At 40.0% G+C, this 17,931-nt stretch overlaps 2 protein-coding genes across 3 annotated transcripts; one reads left to right on the forward strand and one right to left on the reverse strand.

The window, feature by feature from the left end:
* The first annotated feature begins 227 nt into the window (after nt 1-227).
* CG7330 (uncharacterized protein) lies at nt 228-5,112 on the forward strand. Of its 2 annotated transcripts, none has more exons than NM_001275080.1 (3): nt 228-558; nt 1,982-2,195; nt 4,492-5,112. In NM_001275080.1, the coding sequence occupies exons 1-3, from the start codon at nt 351-353 to the stop codon at nt 4,649-4,651; spliced, it is 582 nt and encodes a 193-aa protein (NP_001262009.1). In that variant the 5' UTR covers nt 228-350; the 3' UTR covers nt 4,652-5,112. The 2 variants fall into 2 exon arrangements, with proteins under 2 accessions (NP_001262009.1, NP_649032.1); NM_140775.3 differs by having other exon boundaries at nt 4,492-4,932.
* A 1,089-nt stretch (nt 5,113-6,201) lies between these two features.
* CG13699 (uncharacterized protein) lies at nt 6,202-13,827 on the reverse strand. Its single transcript, NM_140776.3, has 6 exons — nt 13,612-13,827; nt 11,174-11,361; nt 10,061-10,931; nt 9,326-9,882; nt 8,268-8,388; nt 6,202-8,003 (listed from the first exon to the last, which is right to left on the reverse strand). Exons 2-6 carry the CDS (start codon nt 11,269-11,271, stop codon nt 6,495-6,497), a joined length of 3,156 nt encoding a protein of 1,051 aa, NP_649033.1. The 5' UTR covers nt 11,272-11,361; nt 13,612-13,827; the 3' UTR covers nt 6,202-6,494.
* Nucleotides 13,828-17,931: the final 4,104 nt, after the last annotated feature.

Consider the following 17,931-nt stretch of genomic DNA (forward strand, 5'->3'; position numbering starts at 1 on the left):
CTCTATCCCCCCCCTTCAAATTTCACCACCGCCTCTGGAGCCACAGAAACCCACACAGGGGAGTGTGAGCTTTACACAACAAGTGATTTCTTGGTGCCTACACTTGAGGTTCGGCCAGCGACTGTCGGTCTCCGCTGCTCATTGTTTACGTTTAAGTTGGAGTTAACGTATGCTTGTTTTTTGTTTTTTATGCGGTGCTTTTGCGGCTTAAAGCGGCAGCAGGTCGCTTCAGTCAGTCGAAGACTTTAAGCGCACCAAGTCGCCTGCCGCTCCACTCCAAAAAATACGAGACTTTCGGAGACCCGCAACACACAGTGGTGTTACGATATATTACCCAACATTTGGCGGCCATGAATCTGCGGTATATCTGCACTGTGGCTCTCGTGCCAACGCTCTGCGTGCTGCTGGTGCTTCTGCTGGAATTCGTGGAGGAGGGCCTGGCCCAGAATTCCGATCCCCTTTTCGAGCTTCCCGTCCAGCTGGTCGGCTTCCCCGTAATCGTGCTATCCGTCCGCCTGTCCCAGTTCGCCAAGAAGTTGGCCTACTCCCTCAGTCCCAGTAAGTTTGGCGCCCATCGCAATAAGCTCTTAATTTCTTCGCCCAATCGAGTGAAAGTTAAAATATTTTGTGCATAAATTAAGTGTTTTGCATTGTTTAAATCAGTGCAGGAATTCGGTGGAGAAATTTCCCAAATTAAGCAGTCAAATGTATTGTATGTCTCCTTTCCACTCGAGTGAGCTTTACCCATTTTAAATAATGCAATCTTAAATGACTAAATGAAGTGAAGTACATTGAAATAGTAATTAAACACTAAAGTGTGGCAAAATAACACTATATTTAAGCAACATTTCCTATGCACAATTATCTTTTAAATGATTTTTAATATGCCAAAATTAAATCTATAACTCGACTGGAAAGCTTATCAAACTTGCTCGCCCGCTATTAATGTTATCGATGTTAGATAATTTTTTAAAAATATAATCATACAATATTATTCTTTGGAAATTTCTGGAACATTTTTTTTAAGTTAATCCAGTTCCTAGCTTTTTTTTCATTGATTGATAGAGCGATGCGATTAGGAAACACCATTCAATGTGTTTTTTTTTAATATACATTTGATAAAGAAATACCCTCCCTCCATAAATAATTTATGGTGTGTACAATGTAATAATTTATGTACCCTTCGGTACTTATAATGCAAAATGCAAATTGGTTGCTTCCAAAATTTCACACTGTCCACTTAGGCATATCAACCCATTTTGTAAATGCGTGTCTATTGCTGATTGTTGTGACTTGTTGCTCATTGCTCTGGACTGTAAAAACCTGATCTGCAAGTGCGATGACAAAAGCGGCTGCCAACTATCGTGGTTGTCCACTTAGCCGACTAAATGTGAAATGGGGTCAAGGCTGTCCGCAAGCCAGTGGCTTCAGCCATATAAATTGCCACTCCGCCGAGGCGGAAACCAAATATCAGAAAGAGATGTTGACAGCTGAGCCGATAAACTTTTGGGATGAGTAACCAGGGAAATACACCGAAACTTCAATAATTATCTGGACTTTTCGGACAACTTTTAAGCTCAGCGAAATACAGCTGGTAGAGGGGGCTAAATCAATTTGCAAGGGGGAGACTAGTGAAATTGTTTTATTAGTTCAATAGCCTTTGGAAATTATGCTTCATAAGCTTAAGCTATTTATAAGCTTTATTAATAGTTTTAAACCAAATATTAGATAATGTAGAGCCATGTAGGAAGCATGCCAATTGGAGCTCCGTTTCTTTATGATAATATTTTTACTGGTCAAATTATCAAAAGGTTAATCAAATCGTTTAACCATGTTTTAAACCAGTTATTTCATTTCACTTATCAATTAAATTATGTTGCTATATCTGAACTCGGGACTGCTAAAGATAATATTTTAAATGATAGTTTTTGAACAATTTCAAACAGCTAAATGTGAATAAATGCGATTCTTTTTCGAACAGGTACATATAGATCTCGCACCAGAAGGGATACGGCTCATCCTCTGGCTCTTGATGCTGAACTGGCCCAGAAACAGATACTGGGTGAGTTCGGACCCCAAGCCTGCATCCTGGAGGAGCCGTGCCGTGTCCATGCCTCTAGATACTCAGGCAGTTCTGATGGCCGCTTTCCTGATGGAAAAGCAAAGCCACATGCTGCCTGGTCGGAAGTGTTGCGGTAGGTTATAGATACTAAAAAGTTATAGATACTAAAGAGCTATTACTAACACAAGAGCTATTATTAATCAAACGCATGCAGTTATGGTGAATGTTTTAAATGTAATAATTAAAATCCTTATGGATTTCTGTGTAAATATATACTTAGGAAGATCTCAAGTTCTTTAAGTTTGCCAATACAATTTACTAACCTTGAATTCTTTAAGGATGCGATTCTCATTTAATTTATCATACCCTTGCCTTAAGGAAATCCAAGAGGGTCCTGCATGTAATCAGCGCTTTCGAGTACTTTTTCATATTCCTGCTGACTTTATGGCAACTCACTCAACTGAAACTGGCTGTAACAACTTGAACTTCAGTTGAATTTGGTTCCTTTTCTGTTCTGCGATTGCATTTCTTATGGCCACGTTTGCAGTTTGGCGCTGCTGCAGTTGTCATTTGGCAAATGAATGGCTTGTTTTTAGCTAAAGCAAAATGTTTTCCAATCAATTTTTATATCTCCTTGTTGTCGCTGTCTCATCCTGGAGTTCGCAGTTTGCCCATTGTCATTGGCATTGCTAACTCATCTGTGCATAATTTAATGTATCCCAACGTTCCCCAAGTTTAAAACTGCATGTCACGAGTTCGAGTCCGACTTTGGATTTCAATTTGTAAGTTTACATAAATTTAGTTTGGCTTGCCAGTTCCTGATGAGTTGGTTGCCCTCGCAGCTTCCCATTGTCATGGTAATGCTGGAAGACATCAAGTTATTCTTCTCACCCGTCAAAAGTATCCCGATAACCCCTGCTAACTGCTGTGATTCATAATTAATGCGCTTGTCTCTGCAGCTTCTTCCTTGATTTTTTCATTGGTGCTTTTCCGCAATAAGGAAGCAAGGAAGCTTGGCTGGTCAGTGGTAGTAAAATATTTTTATTGTTCCACCAGTTTTCCATTTAAAAATACTCGTATTTAAGGAGTACAGGACGAACAAAGGGCAGCTTAAAGAAAAGCTTCTTAGGAGGGCCCTTCGGCAGACGTGTCGTATGCGTAACATTTTCTTGTTTGGCCACACTCTCCATTTATTCTATTTAATATTTTGTGATATCGCAAAAAGGTTTCCTCCACATGCATCTGACACTTTCACACTTAATGTGCAAAAATGTTCACCCTTCATCCCATCACCCGAAATGGACAAAAGTTGTTTGGCCAACGTGTCAAGAGCAAATATTCAAAATTATTTTTGAAATGTTCGTCTGTCTGAGCCCTCCTCACCTTCATTCCTGACCTAACACGACCTGAGTCTCAAATTGAGACTGGTTTTGGTTTTTGTTTAGTTTTCGTTGCGCTGCAAATGTAATTGGCATTAGAAGAAGTTTTCTGCAACTCGACGTGTTTTGTAATAATAAAATATGATTAAAGTTTTTGATTAAATTTATGAAAGTGCCCGGTGGGAAATGGCATGCCAATGCCGGCTTTCGTCCAGCTCTTGGTCAGTCAGTCCATGTCTCTTTGTTGTTGCAAGCCCGATTTTCCGGAGGGCAGCTGCAGATGTGTTTGTTACCGAGTTGATTAAATTATGCCACTGCAGACGTGTGAAATTTGAACTGTCCATGGGTCCGTAGGTGTGAAGCAAAGGGTTATGCGGCAGAATGGGATGTTATCACAAAGTAATCAGAAGGGTCCTCTCCAAAAAGGCTACATATGCAATTTTCTTCTGAATAGAGATGGGAATACATATATTTATGCACATTATAAATAACTGAGTTAGTTTCAAGAGATAAGTTTAATTAAGAAGGCAGTTAATTCATATATATTGACTTTTTCGAAGCATGTGCATGTGACTAACTGAATTTATATTTAAATACCTACATTAAGGCTCCTATCAATTTATTGAGAAAGTTTCATTGCATTTTTATTTAGATTTAAAAAAATATATAAATATTTATATTTACCACAGAAATCGATCAATGAAAGTAGAGACCGCAAGAATAGTGACTTTAATCAATGGAACATTTTTTTTCCCCCAGCTTTTTACATACCGCCTCAACTCATTACCCCCTTATAAGCATCATCCAGTCCCGACCATTATGCAAATAACCCAAGTGAAACCCACTCCCCACCAAAAACACATTTTGCATTGTGAAGGAAAACTCTTCCTTTGGGGCTGCTGTTGAAAATTGCTTTTGTTTTTAGTTCAGGGATGGAGCCTCTGTTGTTATGTGTGCATATTACCCACTTACTTATGAGTAATTATTTCTGTAATCCGCTTTCCGATTCCCCGCCTGGAACATGCAACACGGATATCCAACGGCCAACAGGAACTACAAAGTGCAATCGGGCGTCAGTGGGATGAAGCAATGGTACCTTCTATCCCTGTTCATCGGCGATGCTGTGCGGGATGTGCCGCTGTGCAAGCACCTGGCCAAAAGGATGCCGTGTCCAGGAGTCGGACCTCTGCCGGCGCCCCAACCACGATGAAGATCTGAACGGATCCGCCTCCTCAGGGGCATTTCGTATCGAGGAGGGAGCAGGAGCATCCGGATGGAGTCCCCTTAGTCAGTCGCATCGGACATCTTTGTTAATCATCCATCTCTCGGCACTCACATCCAGCTGCCATGTGCTGTCCTTGTACACCACATCATTTTGTTGTACTTTTAGTTGATTTTAAGGGTTTTAATTTAAACGAACGACCGCCAACAGACGTAGGCGCTTAGATTTATGAGTAAGCAAATAAATAAACAAACCAGTTGGAAAAAATCAACTCAAATTTGTGTGTTCCTATGCCGGGACATGTCTGGAGTCCCTCAATTTTTCGCTCGGACAATGCATTTCCCGTTCCCCATTTTTTCGACAGAGTAAAGAAGCGAAAATTGATACCCCAAAGAGCATGCAGCAAAAAATTCGGCCCGTCTGCAACACCACTCGCAATTTGTTGACGCAGGGCATTAAGATGCAGGGGAATGGGCTTTCAAATACCCTATAAATTGTATGAATACATCTGCATGTACATAAAGGGCAATAAACTAAGGATTTGTTGTCACATATGTATGAAAATCATTTGAAGTTGAAGGTTGAAAGTATTTTTTTAAACAGTAATTTCCGAAGTTCATTTTTCGAGTCCATTGAATAATCAGAATCTATCCATTGAATTTAGTTACAATTTTGTTTCTGGTCAAGTACTATCTAGTCGTCATTTTCTTTACTTCATTTGATTTAAAGTTTTCGGTATCCCCTATGCCCTTCCTCTTAGAACAAGAGACTAAAAAACCAAGGGAGTGCGAGTCTCTGAACTCAAACCACAACTTTAAATCCCCAAGCCTGTGTTTCCCATTTATTAACTCGTTGCATATGGTTTGCATACAAACGGCGGCTGCTGTCGGCGTCCCGAGTGCTGTAAATAAAATAAGACGACAGCAACTGCAGCAGCAAATGTCGCCGGGGGCTTTCCCTTTTCCATGGCAACCCTGACAACCCTGGTCGCCTGGGCCGCACAAAAGTATGCTGCACTTTTTGTGCACTTTTGAATTTTCTGTGTGATTTTCCTGCTGACAAACGCTCGACCATTTGGGAAAACGCTGTCGGGGAAAATAGAATAAATTTATTTCAGGGCGCTTTCAGGGGCTTCAACTAGAACTGCATTCCTACTGACTTCTTGTTTGTACCCTCTATTAACAAACAGCGTTAAGAAAAAAATAAATAAATGCTTTAAATATAAGTAAATAAACAAGAATATAAGATAGCCACACAATGACCATTAATATACATTTAGGTGTTCATATGTCTTTTAATTGGTTCTCTAAACTATTGATATTAAAACGAGGGTATTTTCTATTTCACCCAAATGATCTGAGCAAATTGTTTCTTTTTTTTCATTTTTGCGTTTCCATTATTGTCCCGGTTTATCACATTTAATTTTTCAAACGTATTCCTGTTGCCGCTAGATTTATGCGTCAATTCAGCTGGCAGCTCGTTCTACTTGTTGAAACAATGGTCGGCGATGAAGAAATTTGTTTCTTTTGCATACTCTCGGTTGATTGAATTATGTTTTATTAATAAATAAGTGTTTAAAGAGTTAAATATTTACAGACTTATGTGACTAAGTGGTGGCCTGCCTCTGTGTGGGTCTTCATTGTTAACCCATAAAATTGTAGTTTCTATTAACGCAAAGATAGGAAACTTAAACAATACAAATACAAATTAAAACTGATCTAGTTAAGCTACAAAGAATTATAAAAATTTGAAAAATTATTTACAATTTTAGAAGAATTCACAATTTGTATTCATTTCTTTAAGACCCATTTTGAAAGTTGTTAAATCTATGTTAACCTGTTTTAAGATACACCTTACTGCCATCAGGTCGTATATAGTACTCGTTAACTCCCTGCGAGTTGGTAACATAAATATTTTTGTCATCTTCGTAGTGAGGCTTTTGATTTTGATTGCTTCCGTAACGATTATCACTGATGTAGTTTGCATTGGGATAGTTGTAATGGGGTCTTTCATTTGCGGGATTTTCAAAACGAACCTTATTTCCCGGCATATATTCTCCGTAGTTCAGGGAATTGAAGCCACCCTCCAAGCGGTAGTGGCTGTGGGGTCTATGCTCATCGCTAACCACTAAGCGATCCTCCTTGGGCTCTCCATCCTCATTGTACTCATAGGTGGGCGCATAAGTGGGGCGATTGAGGATCTTGCCCTTGCGAATGTGCTGTTCATAGTGATCGGGGAAGATAACACGAGCTCCTCGCTGCGGAGGAGCTGCATCATCGTAAACTGCATTTGGGGCAGGGCTGTCATCCTTAAAGGATTGTTCGCTATATTGTGCCTCTCGAATGCGCAGAATTTGAGCCTGCTGCCTCTGGATTTCTTCTTCTCGAAGCTGCTCTCTGCGAACTTCCTCTTCTCGGAGTTGTTCCTCTCGGAACTGTTCTTCCTTGATTTGCTCTTCTCGGAAGAGTTCTTCTTTGATTTGTTGTTCCCTGATCTGCTCCTCCAAGATTCTTGCCTCTCTCAATTCAGCTTCTCTAAACTGTTCCTCCTCCCTTATCCTTTCCTCTTCCAGCCTCTGCTCGTCCAGATATTCGTTGGTATCCCTAAAGACAATCCTCTTTCCTCTGCGCTTATCCACGCCCAAGTCGGATTGTGAAAGGCCATTGGGAAGGACAACTTTCCATCCATCCATGAACGATATTTCCTTGCCACGCCGAACACTTTCAGAACGTTCATCGCGATCTACAGGAAATTTCAGTTTTCGTTGGGCAGCATCGCGGTTAAACTCCCATATAACATCCGCTGGCGTGGCATCCGGAAATCGGACAGATCCTTCTTCGACTTGTTCCTCGCTTTGAATGTCCTTGAAGTTAACCACCCGACCTTCTCCTTCATCTTCGGGAAACTGCAGGACTCCAATGAGTTCTGTGTGGGCCTTGGCCGCTTCCTCCTCTTCATCATCCTGAAACTTTACCAGCTGACTCGTTTGGGTGTCCAGGTTGTCCTCTTCGTCATGGAAATCTTCATCCGAGTCTATACTCCTCCGCCTTCTCCTCCTCTGGTACTCGACTCCATTTAGGTATTCGGATAGCACCTGGGTGAAAAAGCTTCCGATTCCGCTGGTTATATCCGCGGAGGGACGCTTAGTGGGACGTGGGGCGGGTCGTTGGGTGGTGTAACTCTGACCTCCACCACCTCCTCCTGTCAAAGCTGAGAGAATGCTAAGCAAGGAACCCGAATCGCCTTCTGCTTGCTGGAAGGCCACTGGCTTTTCCTCTGGCTCACTGAAGAATTTGAAGAATCCGCCGCGATGATTGTTTAAATAGTGAATGATTTCCATCTGTTGAAGAAGAAGTTGAATGAAGATATAAGACAAACAATTAAAATAACGACAATGTTATCCAAAGTAGACGAGGTTTAGATAAAGTAATAGTTGTAAATTGATTTATTGATTTACATCATTTCTTTGGCTAAATATACAATTTTGTTGTGGAAAATAATGGATTTTTAAAAATTCTTGCATGTACTTAATATTATTTTATAGAGATACTTCGATCATATACCTCTATTACTTTGGATTACATACGTTGGCGTAGTTACTCACATCATTTTTAGGACACTTTAAGTAGGTCTGAATGCAACTTTTCTCTCCACCACTCAAACCAAGAAGTGCAGCTCTTCCATAAATAAGAGCAGGTGATGCTACTGGAAATCCAGCGAGGAAACTGCATTAAAAGGTAAATAGAATAAGTTATTATATCTTTACATAATCAATTTACAAATTAATGGCAATAAAAAGAGTTTAATACACGTTAGCTTAATGTATACATACTCTACAAGCACTTGGAAGGGTATAAAAGTAACTAAATACAAGTTGACAGAAGCCTAGCTAGATGTTCAGTAGCTGTGACCATTCCACAATGATGGCTACCCTAGAAGTAAAATTTCACCCCTTAGGCTTCTCCTATAGTTACACAAGTAATGCAACTCCATCTGCCCTTTGGACTCTCTCTAGGCCGCTTATAAAACTTAATTGACTCGAAGCCAAGAATTTGCCAAAGCCAAAACAATTTCAATTTACAATGGGTACTATCGCAACCCCCCTCCCATTTACCATTCTCCGCAGAAAATCCCCACCAGACGTATCTCATTTAATGGAACAATCAATATGGTCTGCAAGGCAGTAATGAAGTCTAATCCCATTTAACGCTGCACCACAGAACCAAGATGCCCCCATCTGCCGCAAAATGTAAATTTAATAATATTTACTCACAACTAAAGCCCCTGCAAAATGGAAACCAGCCCATTCCATTCCACCGAAAACAAATTCTACAATAATTGCAAAAAAGGTAAAAAGATGTAACATTAAATGATAAAAAATAGAATTACAAAGTTAACTGTTTTGATATAATATAGGCAAATGTTCGTTGCAAAAGTAAAAGAGGTCCAAAATAATATTAAGCATTTTAGAATATTAGAATATATTAGAATATGTAACTATTAATTTATTTATAATTAAAAACCTTTAAGCTCTCAGAGTTATTTTGGATATTATATTTGTCTCTTATGAAAAGTAAATAAGAATTAAGGAAATATTATATTATTATTGTCTATTTTTCTCAGTGCAATCAGACTATTCTGCCACCCTTCTGATATACTCACTTGGTTATGGCCGGGGAGGTAACGAATCCGGGCAATTGGCCACGTAACGTTTGACCGGCAATCATCTGGCAGAGCACCTTGGGCACGCACTGCAAATCGTCGTTGCGAGCGATGTTCTCCAGTGCCCTAATGAGCTGTGTGTTGGGCGGTCGACTTCCTCCCAGGCCCCCGGATTGCTGTCCTGCTCCTCCTTGTGCGCCGGCGAAAGCGCCGAGGAGACTGCCTAATGGACTGGACGACTGCGTGGACGCAGAGGGGGAGCCACCGCCGCCCAGGAGGAGATTCGTAAATTGCGGTGCGTACAGCGAGGCCAGGGTGGCCAATCCGCCGCCCACACCGCCGCCGGAGCCACCGACACCCGGTGACTGAGTGGCAGGACGATAGTTGAACTGCTGCTGCGGCTGCTGGAAGTGCTGGGACTGCGGTGGTGGTATCTCGCCAATTTGGTACTCGTAGTAATTGTGTCCCGGCCTGGGCCGCTGGGGTAGTCCGGTCCCAGGAACTCCTGCTCCTCCATTCTGGGGATTGTACGGATAGTTTCCAAACTGCGTCTGAATCTGCACAATAAAAAAATATTGGTTAAGGGTTGCAAACTTAATATTATATAATATTTTCGCATATGTAGTTCCCTTATACTAATCCAATATGTATTGGTTTTTAGTTGGAAATAAATATCGTATTAATATTTTGTTATCCATATCTCTATATAATATATATGATTTTTCCTTGGTGTACCTGGTTGGGGTTCTGTATTTGTGTCTGCTGTGGGTTTGGCCGCTTCGAATAATTATCGAAGTTGTTTGCATAATTAGACGAGCCTGGTGGTGGTGCTCCACCTGCTCCTCCTGATCCCCCTGCTCCACCTCGATTTGGCTTGATGTCTTGGCGTTGGTACAGCGGTCGCTGCTTTGGCTGCTGGGGCACGAAATTGGAAGTTTGCTCGGCCGCATAGCTGGGCGGTGGGTAATCATGGCTATCATAGGAGATTTTGTGCGCCGCGGTGGTGGGCGGTGGTGGAAGCGAGGGCGGTGGCCTTGTGGGTCGTCGATACGATGGAGCGGGGCTTTCATCGAAGACGTAGCCAGGTCGCTTTAGATAAACATCCTCCACGTGGCCAGGATACGGCTGCTGGTGGTTTTGCTGTTGGTGACTGCCCACCAGCAGGGAAGATTGCACAGTATAGGCCTGATCGTCTTGGGCTGGCTGCTCACGTTGATATTGAATTATAGAAGGCGGAGTGGGTGTGTAGCGATAGTTCTGCTGGGTGTACGGATCCAGGTAGCTAACTACCGGCGTTGTGGGCAGCGGTGTGCTCTGAAACATCGAGTGCGAGTCCTGGGGAAAGGAGAACTGCTTGTCCAATGCCACCTGCTGTCCCAGAGAACTTGGAAGTTCGTGCTTGTAGTTCGGTTCCAAATAGCTCGGAGGATAACGGGTGTAACCAGACTGGGGCATCACATCGGAGGGCGTGAAGTCCAGCATTTGCGAGGGTCTAAATCCACCACCCGTTGTCACTCTGGCTGAAGTTTCAGGAAAACTCTGACCAACTGAAGCTTCTTCTGAGGGAAAGAAGTTTTTCAATTTCACAGATATCTGTTCGTCCTCACTGGGGAAAAAAAGTTATGCATATTTAATTTAATATATCATAGTAATGTCTCTAAAAACAGAAAGCCAAGATATAATTCTATAAATATTTCTTATTATTTATTTATTTATCTTAATGATAAATTTCTATAATTTTATTACTTTTTATAAGTTATAAGTTATAAAAAAACAAGAACATGAAGCATCTTTGCAACAGAAGCTTAGAGGCTTATTTGCATAATCAAGAGAGCTCAATCAACTTACCCGTTGCCATTTCTTATGCACGACACGTTGACGACTAATGCGATAATTAGAATTGCAATTTTGCATTGCACACTTCGCGGCTCCCATAGCAATTGCATTTTGCGGGTGGAGTTTGAGGAAAATGTGGAAAATCCCGCTGCTCACGTCAGCGATTCATAAGCTCAAGCCAAACTGTCTTCGCACGTCGCCTAAAGCGGGAAAATGGAATGGTGGAAAACATCATAAAAACTTGCTGTCAAACTCAAACTACAAAAGAATTCGCACAATTTCCGACGACTTTTGCTCGACATTTTCTTGCTACATTTGCACATAAATTTATAGATTTACCACCCACTGTTACCCCACGGGGATGCACATTTGCATTCATATTAATGCAATTCTCACGTGCTATCCGCCAAAAGGAGTTCTCCCTGCCGACGACATTTGTTTAATTCGGTTTTTTATGATTGCGCCGTGTTTATGCAACCGCACGACCGCCAGAAATAATCGGATACCATCATCTTCAGTCCCGGCGAACCAAGCAAAATTATTCGGATTATTGTCAACTTTTATTTGGCGGGACGCTGACAGGCCCTAAAAGTTTAATGCCCACAGCGATTTGGTTTCTTTTTATACTCGGCTTCTATTGGGACAAGTGTCTAGAGTGCATATAGCCAAGTTCTAAATAGTCTGGTTGTGAATATACTCATTGCCATGATTGGTCTTTGTTCGTCCTATTTCGTTAATATAAAGTTATAAGTTGTAGACTTGCAAATAAGAAAGTTCGAATTAAAGCAGTTCACTTGTATTTATGTTAAAAATCTAGCCATATAAATGACTTAGTTAAAGCTGTGCCTAAATGTTTATAAATTACTTATTAATCGAGTGCGCTAGCAGAGCTTAAAAAAGTCGTGCTCAAATATTAAAACTAATCACTTATCCTAATAGACTTTCATTCTTATTGTTATATCGTATTTACAATATCAGTGAAAGTGTGCCTTATGTTCTTGAGCAAAACTTTTCTCAACATCTTGTCTTTCTTATTGATTTCTTTGGTTTTTGGGACACACTTATTGATTTGGGGGTCTTAACTCTTTTGAGTCTTCTGCAAACCATAAATTTCACCATAAAATATGCACAGTTTGTCGCCTTGTTTAGTGCGTCATTTAGCGCTCTTCGATTTCCATTTGCATTTAAAGGGAGTCAAGGTTGTTTTACCAGACGCTTTAAAAAGGCACTTTTTAAAGATGACGCACAGAAAATTTCGAAAATATTTGGTTAAAGTCTTACTGTGTTCGCAGCATCTGTGCCGAGTTAAAAATATATTATTTATGTTTGTGCTTGTGCGATATAAAAACAACTCCTATGCCAAATGTCTTGTTGAATATAAAATTTAAATTCCTTGCAATTGCGAACGGAGACGGGCAACAGACTTTTCCAGCAGTAATTGCAGCCAAAAATTTTATGATCCCATCCGGAGGGGGAAGGATATGGCGGGGATATTCGGGGAAGTATCAGAAAACTGCATTTGCCGCTTGCTGGCGCCAGAGGGCGCTGCACTAAACCAAAAGACAGCAGACGGCAATGGAAGTTTACAACAAGAAATGGCAGCTAATATTAGAAGGGGCGGCTGACTGCAGCAGGTGCAAGGATCACAAAATGCACATCGATGGGGTGGGGGGGGTGGGGAAGGACACTGACAACGACACCCAAACGAGAAGGCGGCGACACGAAAGGACACTTTACGCTCGAGATGCGTTCCAAATTGTGCGGGCAAAGACGAACACGGATACGGATGCGGATATGGCGTACGTGTTGTGAATTCTTTGGGCAAGTATCCCCTGCTTGTCAAATTACATAATCCACTCAACACGCCTCCCTGCTCCAACGCCCACCAATTAGCTTTAATGTCCAAGGCGTGCTGAGGTTCGAATTGAGTCTTATTGAAGGACTCGCACAGAAAAAAAAAATTAAATCAGAATGGGGAAGTTAATATTTTTGGAAGCTTTAGCCAGATTTAAGTTCTTAGAGCGACACACAGTTGAAACTTTAAAATATCGCATTATTATTTACTATTTAATTTGTTTTTGTTTTCATTTGTTCCACTTCACAAATAAATGCAATATAAGTAACTCCTTTAAATTAGCTCAACTTAATGTTGAGATTTATTTTGTTTTAAACCATTTCATTGTGCACTCAATGAGACACCGATTTTTGTAATGCCATTTTTGCGCAATTCTTTGCTGCTTCCACTTCTTTCCACAATCCACAACTTTCTTTTCGGTCTTCCTGGCTGGTTGAACTCGAAAATTGCCCAGTTGCGTTTCTAGGCACAAATGCTATGCTTTGTTTGCTTTTTGAATTGCTACATTTGAGGAGCTTATTTAGGGGCCCGGCTTTTGATTTCGATTTGCACACTTTCGGTTTCGATTTTCGCCGTGGGTTTTTTCCCAACTTACTCACTGCACTTTTGTGTTCGGTGCCGCTTCTTTTTCTCCGCGTGTCTCAAACGAAACTGAAAGCGAAATGCGATTCGAAACTGGTTAACTTTTGAGCTAAAGCTACGCAACGGAGGACGTAAGCGTTGTAAAACTAAAGCTAAAAGCCAAGCGGAGACGCAGATTCGACGACGACGTCTTTCCGGCTTTAAGTTCGGCGATCGTTTGACACGCGACGCCGGCGCAGAAAAGCCACCAAGCCATTTCTCTGCAGATATGTATGTGTGTGTATCCGAAGTCTTAAGGCCTGGCCGAGAGAGAGCTCCACTACCACTCGACTTGGCCAGGTGGATAAGCGTTAACGGGGAGTACAGAGAAGCTCGACCAGTTGGGTCTCTTTGAAGGTCAATGGTTAAAAGTTAAAATAAAGTTGGGCTTTTCCAACAAAATATACATTTAAAATATGAACTTTAGGCGTGTTTTTCACTAAAGCAGTTCCAATGATCAGATTAGCAGTTTTTACGGCGTAAGAGTTTTTTATTTTGTTACTACTCTTATTGAGTTGATAACAAATAGTCTAAAAGCTAAAAGTAAAAAAAATCCAGTTAGTTTTTTAAACGTAGTTATTTAAAAGTGTATGTTAGGGTATAATTAGAACTCTTTCAGTATTTAGCTAAGTATTTGAGCTTTATAACCATAAAAAAATTGTTGCAACATGGCTAACGAACTACTTAAACTATTACACTAACCAAACCGATTTCTCAGTACTTAACTCTGAGCAGATCATTCAACTCACTTACACACGGCGTTATCAATTACAATTACATCTGCTTAATTGCCGCATTTGTTACACTTTTCGAGTGAGAAATGATTGACCAACGAGGCAGTTGGCCAGCACAATGGCTTAATTATAATGGGCCAAAAGACGGTAGGCGACCAGCAAATTGTCGGCCAGTCTGAGTGAAAGTTGAGGCTCTCTGGTGAGCAGGCGAAGCAGCTATCAAGCAAATCAGCTAACAAGACCCAACAGCCAAACTGAACCCAACTGAAACCGAAACTGACTCGAGTTGAGTAATTTTCTGCTCTAGTCCCCCCAAAAATGGCTTTCTTTTACCATCCCATGTTGTTGGTAATAATAATTTACACGTTTTTATCGCTGCTGAGGTAACCAACCCAGCATCATCCACGGACTGTTATTGGGACAGATTTGGCGGTCAAACGAAAGCAAAATCAAATATCATCCAAAAATCGTGGGCTGTTCCCCGAACTGAACTGACTCCCAAATGGCTCACAATCTGTGCCAATGTCTGTCATTCAACCCGGTACGCTTCTTTTTTTTTTTTGTTTTTCGCCAGTCTCGCAATTTGTTTACATTCGGCCGAGTTATGCAAAAAGCTCGAACTGCCTTCTTCGGTTCATGATTGATGAATGGCGGCATGTCGGTGGATTTTTATATCCGCCTGTGGGAGTATCTGGGTGTGCTGGCCGACCATGAAAGGTCGTCGATGAGTCGTCGATTTGCCATCCAACTCACGTTACTTTTGTGGTAAAGCCCAAGACAGCAATCATAGATGCAAGCTTGGTCAAAATAAAAATGCCGAAAAAAGGTTGTTAGCTTTGTAATTGATGATATCAAAAGTCAAAAATTATTAGTAATTATTATTATAAAAAATTATTCATAATAAGCTTATTAAAACAGTAAGAAGTCCAATCGAGTTACGAAACCTTTTTTAAGGCAACAATTTTTTGAAAGTTAGGATTGTTTCGAGTTTTAGTAATACCAAACAACAAAGTTGTGCAAAATAACATTTTTTAGGGACTAACAAGGGAACTAACAAAAATTTGGTTAACAATGCTTACAAATTTTAAAAATTTTATATTTTGTTAAAAATATTTAATGTTAATATTAAATTTATTAAATATACACTTTTAGTTACTGCATTTTTGGCTCATTAGAGGTTCTTAAAATATAACTATCATGATATTAGGAGTGCCTAATAAAAATAAATCTAAATGTAATAAATATGTTGAAAATATCGAAGAAAACAAAAAAGCACGCACGCTATGAATAATAATATATAACAAATTTCAAATATTTCATTTTTTGTAAATAATTATACATACTTTTGTCCAATTGTGAAGTGCACGGACGCGTATAATCGTGATAGAATGAAAAAGGTTTTTACTGACCCATCATCTCACGTGAGCTAACTTATATACATATTTCCCGGTGCGGTAAAGAGACTTAAATGGAAAGTCGGTCCTCTGTATTTAATCAAAGGGGTCCTGGCTGCAGGTTTGTGTACAGAGGTTGTTGAAATTATTATGAAATGCCTGTTGGCATGCAGGAAACGAACTTTGCGCGCAGTTCGAGCCATATTCTTCCGACCGTGCTGGGTCCTAGACAAATGACCACTTATCAACGTGTAATGAAATATGGTACATCTGCTGCCATAAAAGACGGCCCGGCCCCAGTTGGCGCCTTTGTCCTTGGCTGGTCAGCCTTTTGTCCTGCGCTGGCATGTCGTATGAATTATGTTGATGGCCCCCCGCATTTCCCCTTCCCAGCATCGTGCGGGTCTCATTTATTACATTTTGGCTTTTTGACAGATTGCTAAGCGTAGTAAGCGTTTCCGCACTAATTTCCGTGTCCTGCAACTATTCGTTGTCTGGTCGGTTTTATGCACTCGAAACAAATGTGTTGAACTTTCTTAAAAAAAATCGAACGAGGAAAAATATTTCATTTCTATTTTAAAGTTTAATTTACTTCTTTTTTTATGGCGCAGAAAATTATATTTTCAAATGAAATACGCATATTTTTCCACAGTGTACCGGGTCAGTATTAAAAGCCAAAAGCAAATTACTCATCACATCAACGGTCAGCAAGGATCTGCTTTTCTGGTTGCTTTTTATTATGTATGCCATGTACAGGGATTTTAATAAATCGTTTGCTACCATCTAGCATATACCTACTCGTCTCTCGTTGGACATCCTTTTAGCTTGGATATCCTGGGTTTTTATTAGTTTGTCAATAAAGTGCCAAAAGACGTTGATTATGATCGTCATATATTGCCGCTCTTATGAGTTATCCAGCTGATGGCCTGAAGGCCAGTTGTGCTCATACCATTTTCCAGATACATATGAAGATGTCCTTCCATTCGCCTTACTTCTTAAATGTGTCCTCCACATCTTTGAGATACTATTGCTCGTGTTTTCTGCTTTTCTATTTCTAGCTCCAGCTTAGCAACTTTCACAGTGCCTAAAGCAACCAAAGTAAACAGACCTTTTTTGAATGCAAATCAAATTGTGGCATCTTAAAATGACAAGATATTTTGTAAGATATGACATTAGTAACTATCTCATATTTTTTAATTGAAGCAAACTTATCCATTACTTGCTTAAACAGAGATTTTTGATAAACTTTAATAAGATATTTATAATCAATGCTAAGGAAAAGGCAAAACATACATGTGTAACTAAAAATAAAGGGTAAATTGGATAATATGCCTTAGGCCTAATTTAAACATATGTATTATTGATAAAATATGAACTATTGATTATTTATTTCCCATTTACTTATCTTCGAAACCCATTCCAAACTAAGCTTTGAAACAAGTGAAAATATCTGTGGTAGAATTCACATGTTTCCAGCAAGTTAAAGTGGTATGGGAATTACATTGCAGACAAACGAGACAAGTTTCTTACATTTGTGTACATGTTCCATGTGCCACTTATCCACATTCAAACCTGTAGCTCCTTGCGAAAAAGGGAAGGATTTGTCCTCCGTGTGCACTTCGTATGAATTTTTAATGCATTTTTGCTGGCCGTGTGTTTTGCACAACGAGGGTTAAGCTACTCGATGTCTGGGAGAGTTTCTCCCTTAATGAAATTAACTTTTTCTTCCTTCCACTAAAATGTGAAATAAGTAGATGCCTTACACCCTCAATGAGTTTTATTTATAATTGAATTACTTTTAAGTGGCTTTCAAGTGGCAAATAGTTAAGCAGGATACAATTTAATTAAAACGTATGAAAACATTATGCTAGAGTAAAGAAACCATCTGGGATGGTAAAAAAAAAATCATGTACATACATAAAAGTTACTTAAATTAGTTAACCACCATACTTATAGTATAGTACAGCGAATAAGTTAATATTCAGGAATTTGCAGCATTTCTTCCTCAAAACCGCAGCCAGTCAATTATGTTCATTTCGCAAATTGACAATTGTAAAGCACGAATATATATTTGGCTTTAAAATTTTATTAATCAATTTGGTTTGCGGTATATTTTTCGATAGGTCTCGTCCCATTTCATAAACTTCGTCAATAATGGCCATTCAA

The sequence above is a fragment of the Drosophila melanogaster genome, chromosome 3L (assembly GCF_000001215.4).
Source record: "Drosophila melanogaster chromosome 3L".
NCBI lineage: Eukaryota > Metazoa > Arthropoda > Insecta > Diptera > Drosophilidae > Drosophila > Drosophila melanogaster.

What these genes read in the sequence shown, in the direction of transcription:
- CG7330 (NM_001275080.1), top strand. Translation starts at nt 351, where the DNA reads ATGAATCTGCGGTATATCTGCACTGTGGCTCTCGTGCCAACGCTCTGC. An exon ending in GGCCTACTCCCTCAGTCCCA is followed by an intron (nt 559 to 1,981) that starts GTAAGTTTGGCG and finishes TTTTTCGAACAG; the next exon opens with GTACATATAGATCTCGCACC. An exon ending in GCCTGGTCGGAAGTGTTGCG is followed by an intron (nt 2,196 to 4,491) that starts GTAGGTTATAGA and finishes AACGGCCAACAG; the next exon opens with GAACTACAAAGTGCAATCGG.
- CG13699 (NM_140776.3), bottom strand. Translation starts at nt 11,271, where the DNA reads ATGCAATTGCTATGGGAGCCGCGAAGTGTGCAATGCAAAATTGCAATT. An exon ending in AAATACAGAACCCCAACCAG is followed by an intron (nt 9,883 to 10,060) that starts GTACACCAAGGA and finishes TTTATTGTGCAG; the next exon opens with ATTCAGACGCAGTTTGGAAA. An exon ending in TAAAGTGTCCTAAAAATGAT is followed by an intron (nt 8,004 to 8,267) that starts GTGAGTAACTAC and finishes CTTCTTCAACAG; the next exon opens with ATGGAAATCATTCACTATTT.